This window comes from Typopeltis vanoorti, chromosome 4 (genome assembly GCF_054136105.1).
Source record: "Typopeltis vanoorti isolate ZY-2024b chromosome 4, IOZ_Tvanoo_1.0, whole genome shotgun sequence".
In the NCBI taxonomy this organism is placed as follows: Eukaryota; Metazoa; Arthropoda; class Arachnida; order Uropygi; family Thelyphonidae; genus Typopeltis; species Typopeltis vanoorti.
This window is the reverse complement of record NC_143552.1, coordinates 53779543-53796199: the sequence shown is the minus strand read 5'-3', so window position 1 is coordinate 53796199 and position 16657 is coordinate 53779543. Positions and strand designations below refer to the sequence as shown.

The following is a 16657-nucleotide window of genomic DNA, read 5'->3' as shown; positions in this document are numbered from 1 at the left end:
GAATTGCCGATTTCAAAAGTCTTTTCACTTACAGCGCGTGAGCACTTATAGGAAGTTAAGGGATTACTAGCGGGGGCTTAGATAATCAGATTAGAGTAAGGTTGGAGTAAAGTATATGCAATAGAAACTAACTATAGAGTGCAAGCTATAGAATGGATATAAAAATTCAAATATTCATTCTCTAAACCATAAGGATAAATATAAAGGGCGCAGTCAACAGTCAACACTATATAAAAGATAAATCATTACAGCATGTTGTGTTTGGTTTTCATCATCAATCCAAATGGAAAGACATTTCTCCATTTCGACTAAAACATTGTTTCTGGATCGGGTTACCTTTGTTGCAGAAGACGTGGTTGCTGAATAATTAATTTTGTCCTTGTTTTTTAAAATTGTTCATATAGTAGAAGTAAACAAATTTAAAGCAGCTCGAATGTCAACTTGACATTCACCTTTTTCTAATTGCCTCAGCACCTACATTTTAATGTCAAGTGAAATGCTTGTTCATATCAATTTTGTTTTTTCATCTTTACACCCACTCCTTTTGAATTCAAAAAAAATGAAAGCAATGATTAATTTTTAATGAACAAATGGAATTTTTGTTGATTTCCTTTGTCAATTATCAATGATTACAGCAGATAAATAAAGTTTTACACAGCACTCCAAATTGTATTGTTAGCATGGACACTGTTTCACTGCCAATGAACAACTACACAATGTACAGGAAAACAAATGCACAGGACAAACATAGATTTTGGGTTTAGGGGAATTACAGCACTACGACGAATCGTCACCTTTTGCTGATGAGTTTGGATTCAAGAATAATCATATTATATATACAAATCAAAAGAAAATACAGTGATGAATTCAATCAGCATAAATGTAGTGCTTTTTTTAGGCTTCGAGTAGAATCGCATTATATTGAATCATGGAATATTTAGCACTTTTTTAGGGTTCAGAAAAAAAAAAACAATATCGAATCAGTGTTAAACAGGGTCTTACTGTATACGGAAAATATGTTTATTTGTCTATAACAAAATAATCAGCCAAAAACTAACAGAAAAAATGATAGTAATACTTGAATTGTATATTTATAAATATTATGTATACATGATGAGAAAATAAACTTCGTACTGTAAATCTGTGCAGAGTGGGGGACAATGTGTTTGTTTTAAGATACTGTGTGTTAGAAAACAATAATGAAGGAGAATGCTATATTTGGTTGGCATATTTGAATTACTTAAAGGCGTAAATTTTGGAAGGGGAGGATAAGACTTATCTCCTTTGACCACAACACTGTTTCCCATTGTAAATATGGGCAAAAAAGTTATATATATATATAAAAACTTGCCCACCACATCAGTTCACACTTCATGCATGTAAACAGATGAAACTCAGAAAACAAAAACAGCAACTCATGACAAATGACAACATTCAATTGGCTTGGTTGACACAATAACCAATCACAGCCTCTAGGTGCTATTGTCTCAGAGCTCACCCTGCCTCGTCTTCTGAGCGGTTTAAAACTACCAGAATGCTAAGAATTTCATCCACTGCACCATCTGTATATCCTTTCAAAGGGCTCAAAGGTATATGTATTTTGAATGCACACCCGGACTATTAACGTGAATGTGATGCAATGTTTATGCATCGAAAAGTGTCCTCTTCATAGTATATTGTATTTACTTTCAGGAATCAGGTGAAGTCTGGAAACAGTTAGGAGTCTTTAACAGGAATAAATGCCAAAAATATAATATTGGTGATATGGATATTCAGTGGATGAGCATCGCACACCTAGCATACCCTGAATATTTGCCCCTGTTGTCCTACCTATCTTTGCAATGCCATTAATTAGCTGTATGCTGCATGTCAAATTCTTCCCAAAGTCACTAATGTACAGATTGAATAACAGACTGATCCTTGTGGTATGCATACCACTGGTTACTTTAAATCTTGCAGACTAACATCCCCAAATACCACTTTTTGATATCTGTCAGTCAGTCCTCCTGTTATCCATGCCAATATTTTATAATCCAATCCCATATTCTCCAATTTATGCGAGTCGTCAATATTGTATTAGCAAAATCCAGAACTATCGTGGTATATCCATTTCCCTTATCTAATTCAGGAACTATTTTTACAGAATGTGAGCAAGTTGCACAAACATTACCTTACCTTAGTTCATTGCAAAGTATAGCTTCTCTGTCAACCAACATTTCTGAATGCAAGCCCTAACCAACTTTTCCAAAATCTTCAGCACCACTTCAGAGATAGTTAGATACATTCTTTCCACTCTTCTGTGGACACTTCCCTGTTATGACTCAGATTATATAGCCTGATAAAAGGAATAGCCATTTCAGTATATGCTTTTATCATCACTGTTGATATCCCATCAGTCCCTATTGCTGAATTCTTATTCAGTTTGTGCAACAGCTCTAGTGTCTCCCGCCTGAGTTTCTTCATCCAGTGAAGAGTCACCTCATCTCCACCTTCTCATTCACCTCTCACCTCACATCCAGTGAAGAGGCAATGTTGTATATAGCAGGTGGATAGTTTTTAGCAAAATGTGCATGAATTAGTTGAACAATCTCTTCTGCATCTGTCACCTGCATTCAGTAGAGTTATTCTTTCATATTCATTCTTACACTTACTTGCAGCATAAATAATGACAATTCTTTTGAGTTGTCTTTCTTATAGAGCCAGTTTCTTTTCATACTCAGGTTTCTGCATAACAGTTGTGACTAGTCTGGCCTCGCTACTTATAATTTTCATAACTGACATCATCCTTATTATTATTATTAACATCCGACATCCAAGGAGTCAGAGACTTATCATAGGAGAATTATGCTGCATTCTTTCTGCATCATCATTTTCTTTGGAATCTCTTGCTTAATTGGATGTGACATCCATTTCAGTGCATAAAAATCGATGAATCCACATACAAACTTCTTGTGAACTTGAACTAGTCTTTCTTGTGCGTACTGTGCCTCCCTTCAGTGAAACAATTCCTAAAAAATGCATTGAAATTTTTCTTGAAAGCTTGAAAACAGTGCCTCACTACTCTCAACCAAAGCTTCTCCCACAAAATCCAAATAATTGAAGCCGAGCTAGCACAGATCCACACTCAGCGCTTAGATGAAAAAGCACCCGTATATGCCAGCTCTGTAACATAATCATGTCAACAGTACTCAACTCGATCAAGGCCGAAAACAAAAAAAATATAATGCCATTATCCTAACCACACTGAAAGTGATGATACACTAAAGGCATCATCAAACTAATGCCACTGCTTCGGAACCTACAAACAAAGAAAGGGATGGGACGGGACAACATTCCCACAACTGGTGAAAGTAACTTGTGACACACCAGCAAGTGCATTAGAATTTATGGCAACTGTAAACAACCTCAAAGTCAGTTTTTCCCAATCACATATGTGAGCCAGGCTTGATCTTACTTTTACCCAGCATGAACAAGGCTGATGACCTCACAAACAACTGAAAGAAAAATGACAAAGCATTTTTCTGAAACATGGTATAGACTACAAAAGAGGAATTTTAGTGTGAAAACATATGGTATCTGATGATGTCCAATGAATAGATAGATGAAAGACATGAGTTACACAGTCATCAAAACATAGTTAAATGTCTTGATGCAGCAGCATATGCATCAAGACATTTGAAACTAAGTCCTTTTGGAACAACCTGTATTTATTTCTCTGTATAAGGTTCCACCTGTGCTGCTGCCTTGAGTTTATTAATCCTTTAAATCAATATTTTGTCTTTTCCCTAGATCAACAACTCTTACATTTTCATGATTTCACCATTGGTTTGCCCTAAAAGTCTTTCATATTTGCTTTGGTGAAGTTATGTGGTCTTTTCCAACAGAACCAGTAATTGATATTTAAGACCATGTCTGCTAAACCTGAGCAGTCATATTGGTAGAATCAGAAGTAGTCCTGGTGTTCCAAGATCCTGATGGTGGCTGGTCTTTAGGAAAGTAAATAAAGGCTACTAATTTGTGTGAATTGGAGGTTAACAACACAAGATTGTATTTCTTAAGTATCTTAGCCATCTTTTCTGAAGTGCCATGGATATGTGGGATGGTGATGGATTGATCATTGTATGTTTTGAAGGGGAGGGAGGGGGTTGTATTCATATATTTTTGATCCATTGGGGGTTGTAGCTATTAGTTTGAAAAGGTATTGTATGTGTGGTTGAGTTCTGACGTGAGTGCACTGTCATCAGAGCAAATTAATTTTTCCTGTTGACTAGGATTTTTATTGAAGGGATGCCTTGAGTGTTGGCTATGTGTCTGAGCCATGTAGAAAAATAGAGAATGCATCGTCTACATATCATAGCCAGATGGTAGGTCTGAGGAGCAGCATTTAAGGAATCTTTTTTGCAAACATCTCTATATCTATAAAGTAGTTGGCTGGGAAGAGCTCATAGTTCTGCACTCTGCTTGTAAAGATTGCCTTACCAAATGAAATAATCCTACTTCATGGTAAACTGAAAATAGGGCTGAGATACTAGAGAAAATTCCACTTCAATTAGACCAAAGGTGTTCAAGAAGATTGGTGAATAATGAGATGTCAAAATTGTTCAAGTGTCATCTTCTAAGATGACACTTGATCTGGCTTGAAAGTGGTACTGCTTATCATCACAGAAATGTTCTTGAAAGGGATAGATACAGCAGTTTTAGGGTCAGGATATGGACAAGCATTATGCTTAATGACACACTAAGCTACAAGTGCCAGAAAAAGGACCTGACTAGTGCATGATATTGCAATGAAGTTTTCAGCATCATGTTCATGGATGACTCTGCCACACTGAGTTGTACACGAGCAGTGGAGATACTTCTGGAGATTGAGGATATTAATTGAATCGAATGGCCAGCAGGCTCCCCAGTTGAGAGTTGCATTGCAGTTCAGGATGGACACGTTCCATAATGAAATCTCTCTCTGCTTAGTTTTCTGTAAGCACTGTATATTAATTCCTTATGTCCTTAGGAAATTTGTAACTTTAACCAAAAACATATTGTAATTTAATTTGTATGAAATTTATAACACATTTTTTGTGTAATATAATTTATTAGTATGGTGGCAATAAATATATGTCCATATTTGGCTGTAGTCATGAAAATTTTTTCATATACAGGTAGAAATGCAGTTCGTCCTTAGCTTTTGGACACCAGTGTATTAAGTAAAACTGTCAAATATATATTGACCAACAGATTAGAATGATGTTTTATTTATTTTTTTTTTTTAGGGAGGTGACAGAAGAATTGATAAGGGTATTTGCATCCTATAAATTAGCAAAAGATCAAGAAAGAATAGAAATGACAACTGATAGTCAGAAATTAACAAAAGAAAGAGACCAGGTAAAATATTAAGTTTACTGTGCAGCAAGTTAGTAATTTCTTAGTTATTAAAGCATCTAAAATTGTAAAAGCATGTTCAGATTTTTCATTATAAGATAAATCTGAAATTGACCAGCTCTAATAACATAGCCATGATATGGAACTCGTTTCTCTCTCTTTTCACCCTTTCAAGCAAATGATTTTAAAAGGAGGAAATAGAGCAAGTGAAGGAGAAGAGGTTCATTTGTATTCTTGTGTGTCTTCTCATAGGCGTGAAATGAGAGGTTATCAGTTTTAATTTAGAGGATTTCTTTTAGTTTTGGATGTCTGATCTTGGAAGGACAGGGATCTGGAAGTCACTAAAGTTCCACTCTGCTGGTTAAGAAGAAAAGACTGTGTAGACGTAGCTCAGACTCAAATATTCATGGTTTTCAACTAACACTATGGGGTGAAGCAGTATTCTTGCCACTCACATCTGATACTGAATCTATGACTAGCATAAGATTCTATGCATTTTCCATTTTGTAATGCAGATTTTATGCAAAGTGCTTTGCTTTAACTGAAACATATTTCCCAAATACAAGCATAATACACTTCATCTCATAGCCTACGTTGCTGTTGCTTAAACCATACAACCTCTGTTAAGAAACTAGTGACCAGATAAAATCATTTTATTAATAAATGATTTTATCTAGTCACTGAATCTTGAATACAATACAGTAAACATGAGATGACAAAAATTCTTATCCCTGTTTGGGTCTTTACTAGATATCAAAACTGCATTAAATTAATGAATTCTATATAATGAAGAAAGGAATGGTATATATCCTTAATACCTAAACATAATACTCTCAATCCATGTTAAGAGCATATGACTCCGTCTGTAGTGTTCCTCCTTTTTTGTAGTTGGATCCAACGATGAAGAGTAAAAGAACTTTGTCTGCTTTTACTAAAGCACTGCATCCCATCTCATCTATTTCAGAAAATTAAAATACACCATCTCTTTGACCTTATAATCACTGCCTTAACTTTAAATATGTCTTCAAAGTCTTCCAACTTTGGAAATTTTCCACCAAGGTATCATTATAGGTGAATTTGATGACTTGACTTTGCTACTATAGATTGAATTGCTGGGAAAAGCTATTTGTTCTTTCTTTTTAGGAATTTGTGCCGCTGAAGAACTCGCTGCCATTGACACTCAAATTCATTGTTCATCAGGATTTGAAGGTAGGCATCATCACTGTAAGATCATTTAAAACAAATGAAACTGCAAAAGATTTAATTATAGCATTCAACACAAAGACAAAATTGTTGAATGGCAGACAAATTCAACAGCAGATTTCAGTGAGACTTGTTTGTACATAGTTCCACAGAAGTTTCTTTAAGGAAGCAGTTGAAGTTTTTTTTTTTTTTTTTTGAGTCATTCTTAGAGAATGCATGCAACTTATATAAAGGGAGAAGAAAAAAATTCCTTGTTGGAAATCTAAACAGCAGGGTAGGAAATGAATATGAGGTATATAGAAATGCTTTGGAAATATTTGGAGAAAAGAACAAAGCTAATAATAGTGAACTCTAGATGCAAATGAATATTCTTAGAGAAAAGTGAAAACAAAACCTATAGAGATCTTATGTAAAATATGAACCAGAGCAATGCATGTGGTGAAATTTTTGTGAGAATAGAAAAATCCGAACTTTCCTGTGGACTTCGGTGTAATTTCAAAAGAGAAATTATATTGAAAATTTTCTCCAAGTTTGTGAATAGATGCCATCAATGGCAGAATCTTGTTTCAAATAAAAATTATTAGGAAGGAACTTGCCATCAATAAAAATAAAGAGTGTGAGCAGAGCTAATCTAAGATGGCCACTTAAACTTGCATGTGTGAGGAAGGGATAATAAAATAAGTGTTTGATACCAGGGTGGCAGTTAAAATCCCTGTTGGAAATCTGAGATGTAGGTGGATTGATGTGGTTCAAAGTGCCCTAGAAAACTGAAATATGAGATCTGACTATTTGATTCCTGACAGGTAAGCCTAATTTGCAGGATAACTGTTCATAGGAATTTAGCATTACATGATAATTTTACATTACTGTCATAATATCCTATGCAACACTAAGTTTTTTAATATTGACCTCCATCAGCATTCCCTCTAAGCTATGTTGCATGCACATACTGCTAATGAAGGGAGCTCACATGCCTAGTAAAATGCTTAAACAAAATTTTTGCTTTCAGAATTTATTTATTTATTAATTTATTTTGTAAAATGTTAAAATGGATTACAGCTTCAGGTTGTTATAATATTATGTAATGGTGGTGAAAGACAAACACATGGCATGTTGAAAGTTTTTTCATTTGGTTATACTATAAATTAAAGATGCCAAGAAATTATATTTTTAGTTTAATCCTTTATCTGAATGTAAGCAGATAAATTTTGCATGTGAAGTAACTTCACGACTGGGCTACTTGTATATAGAGGCTCATGACTTCACACCACTTGCCTTAGTATTAAACTATTAATTATTAATAAAATAAATAAAATAAAATTCTCAATCTTAATAATTAATTATTAATAAAATAATAAATTAAATTCTCAATCGTAATAATTAATTATTAATAAAATAATAAACTAAAATGAAACTAGTATTATACTTATATGACCAAAATCGATGAGCTATTACAGATGAATGTAGTTGAATATAGCGAATTTCTTTTTTGCATAGCATCATATTGTGGTTTTTTTGGTCATATCTTGGTGACCAAAATAATTGCTATGGTGAGTTGACCAGAGCAGTGCTTACAGGATTATGTTCCATGAGTGCTGGTCAAAAAGGATTAAAAAGCAATAAATTTCAAAATATCTAGTCATACCAAAAATGCCATTTCACCCAGAGATGATAGGTATTCTTCGGCATATAACTTATCAAAATACATATCCAAGCTGTGCATTGGAAAGATTAATTCTTACATTAGAAGTTCTAGAGAAAGAAAACATAATCCTGGACCCTACAGACTTCTTAGGTAGTCTGTAATGGTCAAGCCTAATCACAGTTCAGAGATGAAATCCTAATTATTATTATTTGAGCTTTTCACACCAGACACCTTCAGACTCTTAATATTGTTTAAATATTTTTTTTCCATATGCCAAAAAATTTATGAAAGGGAAAATAAAATAGGCTTGGCAGTGGAATTGTTAGTCTTACTACAGCTTATTAATATTTACATGGCATCTTTTGAATGATAGGCTTTCGAAGGAAGAACTTATTGAATTTAATTCCTATTTAAAGAGTTTATATTCTAGACTGTGTTTCACACTTCAAATAAAAGACAGAATCCTTTTATTTCTGGATATTTTAATATGTATCTTTTGCAGTAACAGACTAATGCATGAGAAAATAAACACATGGAAGATATCTGCACATATAGCATTACACCAACACCATTTGGGCACAGATTTAACATTCCTGAATACCACCTTTCACTGAATTCATTTTGGCTAAATAATTATTTTGAATTCTTTAAAGTAAACATTATTTTTGCTCTACCATCTATAAATTGTGGGTTTAAATCTCACTGTGATGTGAGTGTTAGTTTTTAGATGGTAGATTATTTTTCTCATTGTGTGCCCACTACATTATTACCAGAAGCCTGAAGGGGAAAAAATCCATATTTAGAACAGGGTTTCTGGATTATCTAACAGTACACTTGTCCATTATATGGTAGGTTTATTATTACCTTCAGCACTAAATTTGCAAAGAACTAATCTTATCTAAGACGGAAAATTACTGCATTGCACAGCATGTGCTTATGACCGAATTCATATCGCTGGTAGGCTGTTGTAATTGAGATGAGGGAATGTAAATTGCAAAGTTTGAAGAGGCAGAAAAGATGTGATATAATAGATGTTTTATTTAGTGAGGAAATTTTATGGAATTAATACAGAAAGGATTATAAAAAGAGTGGAAGGTGAGAAGGAAAGAACAAGAAGGCAACTCTGGAAGTTGCCTTCTTGATCATAAGATTATTTGTGAAGGTGTGTTGAAGTGGTTTGTGAGGAGTAGATATTTTACATGGAGAGTTGTGATGAGTGGAGTGCATTACCAATGTTGTGAATACTGAGTGTTGAGGTTAAGCTTCAGTATAATAAATACGATGTTAATTTGAGTGGACCACTTACAGTAAGTCTCCTAACTCCTTGGAAGGTGATGCAATGATAATAAAATTCCATTCCATCATTAGCCTCAAAATCTCCTATCAAGTAATTCTTATAGACTTTCATATATACTGCAATCATTTTATGTGATCAAGTAGAAAGCAACTACTATGATCCAGTGTACTTCGAGTAAATTATTAGCCTTCTAAGCACCTCTACAACTACAGCATTCCACTTACACCTGTTTAAAAAAAGAAGCGAAATGAAAGTAACTAAATCCCTCCCTCAAAAATCTTAGTGCATGAAACAGAACACAAACCCAATAAATAACAAGTAGAGATAATAAAGACATTGTACCTCCCATCAACATTGCTATGTTGCAGAAATTAGACAAGTCCTTTAATCATGTGGAAAGGCTTATGTGTTCATCACACGTTGAATTGGATTTTAACAGTATTGATGCGAACACAGATTGATAAGAAAATAACTATTTATTAACTTAAAAGCTAATATTTCGCTGGTATTATATCCAGCATCTTCAGAGCACACAAACAAAGTTTGTTACAATAGTGAGACAACCACAATCCGGTGTAACAGTGGGACTAGTATAAGTAATTGCAGCATGCAACAGAAGACTAAAGTCCTAATTAGGCGCCATCTAAGTTTTGAAAAATACTAGTCCAAATAGTAGTCTTTGAAAGTTTTGAAGGGAGGGGGGGAGATTTGGTCTTAGGGTGACTGTCTCCCAAATCTTTGGTAGATTTATACAGCTATACTTGTTGAGGTTTCGAGTGTTTTAAGGCTTCTATTGATTCCAGGAACAACCTCTCTGATTTGTAGAAGCTTCTGTGCAGTACTTTTGTTTTATTCCAATTGATCCTATGTGCAGGAGTATCCAAAGCATGGTCTGCCAGACCCAACTTGCCAAAAAAAAAAAATTTATATATATATATATATATCCAGCACTTGCACTATGGCAAGTCAGGTCTGGCAGACCATGCTTTGGATACCCCTGCACGCAATTGGAATAAAACACAAGTACTGCACAGAAGCTTTTACAAATCAGAGAGGTTGTTCCTGGAATCAACAGAAGCCTTAAAACATACTTTAAACCTCAACAAGTATGGCTGTATAAATCTACCAAAGATTTGGGAGAGTGTCATCCTAAGACCAAATTCCTTTTTTTTCCAAAACTTTCAAAGACTACTATTTGGATTAGTATTTTTCAAAACTTCGGACTACTTTTTTTTAACTTAGATGGTGCCTAATTAGGACTATAGGCTTGTGTTGCACGCTGCAATTACTTATACTAGTCCCACTGTTATACCGGATTGTGGTTGTCTCGCTATTGTAACAAACTTTGTTTGTGTGCTCTGAAGATGCTGGATATAATACCAGCAAAATATTAGCTTTTAAGTTAATAAATAGTTATTTTCTTATCAACCTGTGTTCGCATCAACACTGTTAAAATCCAATTCAACATAGACAAGTCCTTAGCCATCACATGTGCATTTTCATGTATAACCTGAATATCTTTAGTAGCAACAAACTTGGCCCTATTTCTCATCTTCATATAGCTGTCCTTGAAATTCATTCCCATCCCATCCTTTTAATTCATGAAAAAGCACTGTTTGATCCTTAGAGTGGGGTATTATCTGTTACCCCATCCATATAGCTAATATGCTAGTTTTGCAACCTTTGACTACCACATGAAAAAAAGAAAATAATAATTTCATTCAAAACTTGAATGCATCATACATAGGGTTCCAGAAATGCAGCTTAAATCTACCACCAAAACATTTTATTCAACCAAGATATCTGCATGTCTGCTTTATATAAATATTGTTATAGGAGATGTTTTAAATTATGATGACAGAAACAAAGTAATAATACATTTTTTAATTCTTACTACACATTACAATTATACTTAATTATACAGAAATATCCTTTCCCTTAATGTAGTTTGAAATGTATGAAACTGACATTTACAATTCATAATGGTTTCATATGTCCTCCATTGTGTCTTGGTTGCAATGCCACTTATGAACTGATTTTTCTGGAATAAAGTCATGCAGAGAAAGGCCATATGTATCCCAAAAAATCATTTGGGTGAAAGGATTTATTGATGACCTTAACTTCCCTTTTATTAGATTTATTTGACTTAAACCTCATTTACATAACGATGTATTTACTGGTACACATCATCATCATCAAATTCCTGCCATGTACCCTCAAGGGGTGTACAGGATGTGATAGTATTACATGAAAGATTTACATCACTACTAACTTCCTATCTACAATTTTCCTTCAAATCAGTCTGTTACTTGCCAAGACGCCAACATTATCAGATTTTATATTTCTGTTGATTACGGCACATTGTACAGTATCATTCCACCTATATCTTGGTCTTCCTCTGGGTCGTTTTCCTACCAACCTTGCAGAGAACACTTGTTTTGCTAATCTTTCCTCGCCCATTCTATTTAAGTGACCATACCACCTGAGATTAGCTCTGCTAATGCATTCCTGGATACTGACAATGTCAAGTTCTTTCCTAATATCCTCGTTTTTAATATGATATTGCCATTGATGCCATCTGTTCACACCTCTAATCTTTCTTGGGACTTTCACATCTGCAGTCTCTAGTCTTTGGTCAAGTGTTTTACTTTTGACCCAGCTCTCAGATCCATAAGTTAAGACTAGTTTGAACACTGTCTTATATACAGCTAATTTAGTGTTCCGACTAATTTCTCTTTTATGCCATATGAATTTATTCAATTGACTTCCAACCATACCAGCTTTGTTGATTCTGTTATCTATTTCCATATTTAATTTACCATCTTCACTAAAAATCGTGCCTAAGTAGCTGAAATGTTTTACTTGTTCCATGGGTTCTCCGTTCACAACATTGACATTTTCAACAATTCTACCTATTTTCATTGTCTTTGTCTCTTTAATGCTGACCTTCATACCATATCTATTACAACAGTTATTCAATTTAGTCAGGGAATCTTGCAAACTTGCAGCGGATTTATTTAGAAGTATAACATCGTCCGCATAAAGCAAGGAACTGACATTAACATCTCCAATTCTGATATCATGTTTAATACCATTTTCCTTCATAATGTGATCCATATAGATAATGAATAACAGAGCGGATAATGTACATCCTTGTCTCACACTAGATTTAACATTAAACCACCTTCCTGTACTTCCTTCAACTCTAAATGCTGACTTACAACTCAAATAAAGACTAAGTATTGTTTGATATAATACCCCATTGACACCATATAACTATAGCGTATTGAATAGCTTCTCTCTTGGTACCCTGTCATATACCTTTTCCAAATCGACAAAACTTAAATACAGATCTTTGTTATATTCTCATGCTTTCTCGACTATTTGTCGTAAAGTGAAGATCTGATCCTGACAGCCTCTATTTGGCCTGAATCCAGCTTTTCTTCCACAATTCTTCTCAACTTTTTCTCAAGTATACTTGCATATATCTTACCAGGAACACTCAGTAATGAAATGCCCCTGTAATTCTCACATTCAGTTTTATTTCCCTTTTTATATATGGGTACTATGAGAGCTCTACTCCAATCATTGGGAATTCGTCCCTCTGTCCAGGCTTTCTGAACACTATGCAGTGCAGCCACTGTAAGACATTTATACCACCATATTTCAGCATTTCTGGTCGAATATCATGTACTCTTCCTGCCTTTCCACATTTCAGGCCTTTGATGACTTTTTCTACTTCAAACATGGATATGTATTCCTGACTGTATGCCTGTTGAGTGTTTTTTACCACTCTGCTATCACTGCTTGTATCATTTAGCAATTTTTCGAAGTAATTACTCCATGCTTCAAGGATATCTTTTTCTCCTGTTTTCATGTCACCTTTATCATCTCTAACTCCTTTTACAACACTCTTTCCTCCATTTCTAAGCTTCTTCAACAACCTCCAAAATATCTTACCACCTTCTTGATATTTATTTTCTATGTTCTTGCCAAAGTCCTCCCATGACTTTTGTTTAGCCAGTTTTACATAGTGTTTAGCTTTCTTACATTTGTCTCTGTATTCTATAAGAGCACTAGCTGACTTATTTGCCAGGAACTTTTGATATGCTTTCTTTTCCTTCACTGCCTGTTTAACTTACTGTGTCCACCATGGAGTTCTAATTTTTCTTTCCTTGCAGACAACCTCACCACATGACTCTCTGGCTGAATCAATCAGTGTTTTCTTCAAGGCTTGCCACTGAATCTCCAAGGTTTGGTTACTGTTCTCAAACTCTTTAATTTTTTTTCCCAATAATTTTTGTGTATTTTAGTTTACAGTTCACATCTGAGAGCTGCTCAACTTTTATTCGCTTTAAAACTTTCTTACATGTTATTCTTTTCAATATGAAATTCAATTTTATCCTGCTCAACACTAAATAGTGATCATTTTCAATTTCAAATCCTCTGTACACTCTGGTGTCCTGCACCAGGGAGAAAACATCACTATCAACAATAACATAGTCAGTGAGACTTTTCTTATTCCTTGCCTTGTCTCTACATGTGAATTTGTGCAAATTTTTATGTTGGAACATGGTGTTAGTAATAACCAGTCCATGTCCTGAGCAGAAATCCAAGAGGTATTTGCCATTATTATTAGCTTTGCTCTTTTCTGCAAATTTTCTCAAAATATTTTTGTATATCTGACAATCATTTCCTACTCTGCTATTTAGATCTCCAACAAGGACTAACTTTTCCTTTTTCATTGTGTCAGTAGCTTTCTCTAGAGCCTCAAAAAATTCCTCCACTTCGACCTTAGTAGAACCTTCTGTGGGACCATAGGCACAAATAAGTCTCATTGTCCAGTTCCCCATTCTGATATTTGCCCACATCACTCTACTTGAGTCTGCCTGCCAATCAAGATGATTAGCCTCATATTTAGTGTTGAATACTATGGCTACTCCTTCTTTTCCCTGATTGCCATTGCCTGAATATAACATTTTGTATTTATTGCTCAGAAAGATCTCACCAGTTTTTGTCTTTTTTGTTTCAGTCACCCGAATTATATCGATCTGGTACTTATCTAATTCCTCAGCTAGCTCCATTTCTTTGTCATTCAGGCTTCTTATGTTGATAGCACCGATCTTTAACTCTGGTGATGTTGAGTTGGGGTGTGTTTTCAGATTTGTTCCAGTAGCTGACTTTTCGCTGTTTGCCCTGGTTCCCTGGCGAAAACAACGTAGCCCTTGTTTAACCGGGCGATGCCCCAGCCAGCATGAAATTTTGTCATGTTATATCATCATTTTGTATTTTGGTTTAAGCCTATAAGAATACAATTTGGTCAACTAAATCACAAATTGGCAGCCCATCCTCGTTCATTCAGTATCCAGGTAGATACCCAACAGGGTGCACCATGAGAAGGTGAGTATTGGACATTAAGTCAGAAGACCTGGTCAGTTCTCCGCATTCCTTTAAAGGCTATATGGAGGTCTCCTCTCAGTTATATAGCTTTGACCCTTAAGCACCCCTTACTGGTATACCGTGACTGCAATTTCAAACATTATTCAGAGAAATAGAAACCTGTTTGAACTCATACTGGCCTTTCATCAAATGTATTGAAACTTCTTTTCATAATCATCAAAATATTTGCTGAAATGTTTACCCAGAATCTTAATTTACAGATCTTCAGGCCAGTTGAAAGTATCAAATAATGAGGCAGCTCTGAGCAATTTCTGAACCATTTTCGCTGAATATTTTTTATTGAATATATTATTCCTTCATGTATTATTTTATATTATTTTTTTTATTCAACATTGAAACACCTCTCTGCATGCATTATCTGAATCTATTGCATAGACCAAGGCTGTTTATTTAAAAATTTTGGAGTTTTTCTAATTTCTTTCAAGACATTCACTTTTGACATTGAAACAAATGAAAATGGATCTTGTTGAAGTATTTTTTTTTTTTAATTGTTTAATGCCAACCCTGATTTTTGTCAGAAGAATGATGACTTGCAAGTTACGCAAAATAAATTGTTCGAGAATTCTTGACTTTTTCAACATTAACTTGCAAAGGCTGGGTCGACTTCAGTTCATAACAGATACATAGTTAGTGCCATCTGTTGCAGTAAGACAGTATCATTGTGCAAACAACCTGGCGAGGAATTGTTAAATAAATTACATAAGTTGCTATTTTCTGGTTGGAAATGAAACTTTAATAAGTTCTTTGGCAGTCACCCATGATCCAGTAACTTAGTGACAGATTTTTGTAAAATCCAGGGGGGGGGGAATTATGCAAAGAAAAGAATGTAATTTGGATGCATTTAAAATGAGACTGAAAATTTACTCACTGCTTTTCTGTGATAACAACTTGCTTGTGCCAGGTGAATTTCTGTAACCCGTGTATGTTTGTAATTGGTTATAAATTGTGATCTAAATTTCCTTTTTTAAGTGTAATATAAAGTATAGTTAGCAAAATCATATTTATACCTAATTAACTGTTGTTCTCTGGTTGTTTTTATAAAAACAATACATATTATCTATGATGAATGTAGATTAAAAAATAAATACAAATGCTTATGAAATTACTTGCTATTTCTAAATAATCCAGCTTAATAAAAGTAATGCAGCAGATTTGCTCTGTAGACTGCATGGCTGACACTGCTGATGAGGGTTACAATTAGTTGAAGCAAACAATGTGGATCAATCAATGATGTGAGGAAGTAGTATCATGAATGGCTTCAGAATTGTAGAGGCAGCCTGACCAGCTTTGTAATTATTAGTACATTTTTTGAGTTTGCTTTGTAAAACTGAAAATAATTGCTATCACATTAATAGAGTAATTATAATAATTACATCTAATTATAACCTGCCTTAAGCATGCAGAGATATTCAAACAATAACATTTTTATATTGATTTTGTTAATTGAATGAAGTATTTATTTCAAATTCAGGTTTAATTTCAAAACTTAGTAGTGTTATTTTATCTGAACATTTTGTAGGCTCTTGAGGATATGCAGAGTGTAGAAACAGCATTTTCTGACTTACATCGTCGATATGAAAAAATGAAAACAGTTTTAGAGGGTTATAAGCAGGTATTTTTAATAGTTTTTTTTTTTTTTTTTTCATTCATTGTATTGTATAGATGACATTTTTAAA

At 34.3% G+C, this 16657-nt stretch overlaps 1 protein-coding gene across 3 annotated transcripts in view; it reads left to right on the top strand.

Moving 5' to 3' along the window:
- Positions 1-16657, top strand: part of LOC150107309 (transforming acidic coiled-coil-containing protein 3-like) — a 319360-nt gene that overhangs the window by 279292 nt on the left and 23411 nt on the right. For all 3 annotated transcript variants that reach the window (XM_090391174.1, XM_090391175.1, XM_090391176.1), the window contains 2 exons: positions 5268-5379; positions 16501-16593. In XM_090391174.1, coding sequence (XP_090247300.1) covers positions 5268-5379; positions 16501-16593 — 205 coding nt within the window. The remainder of the gene's footprint in view (positions 1-5267; positions 5380-16500; positions 16594-16657) is intronic.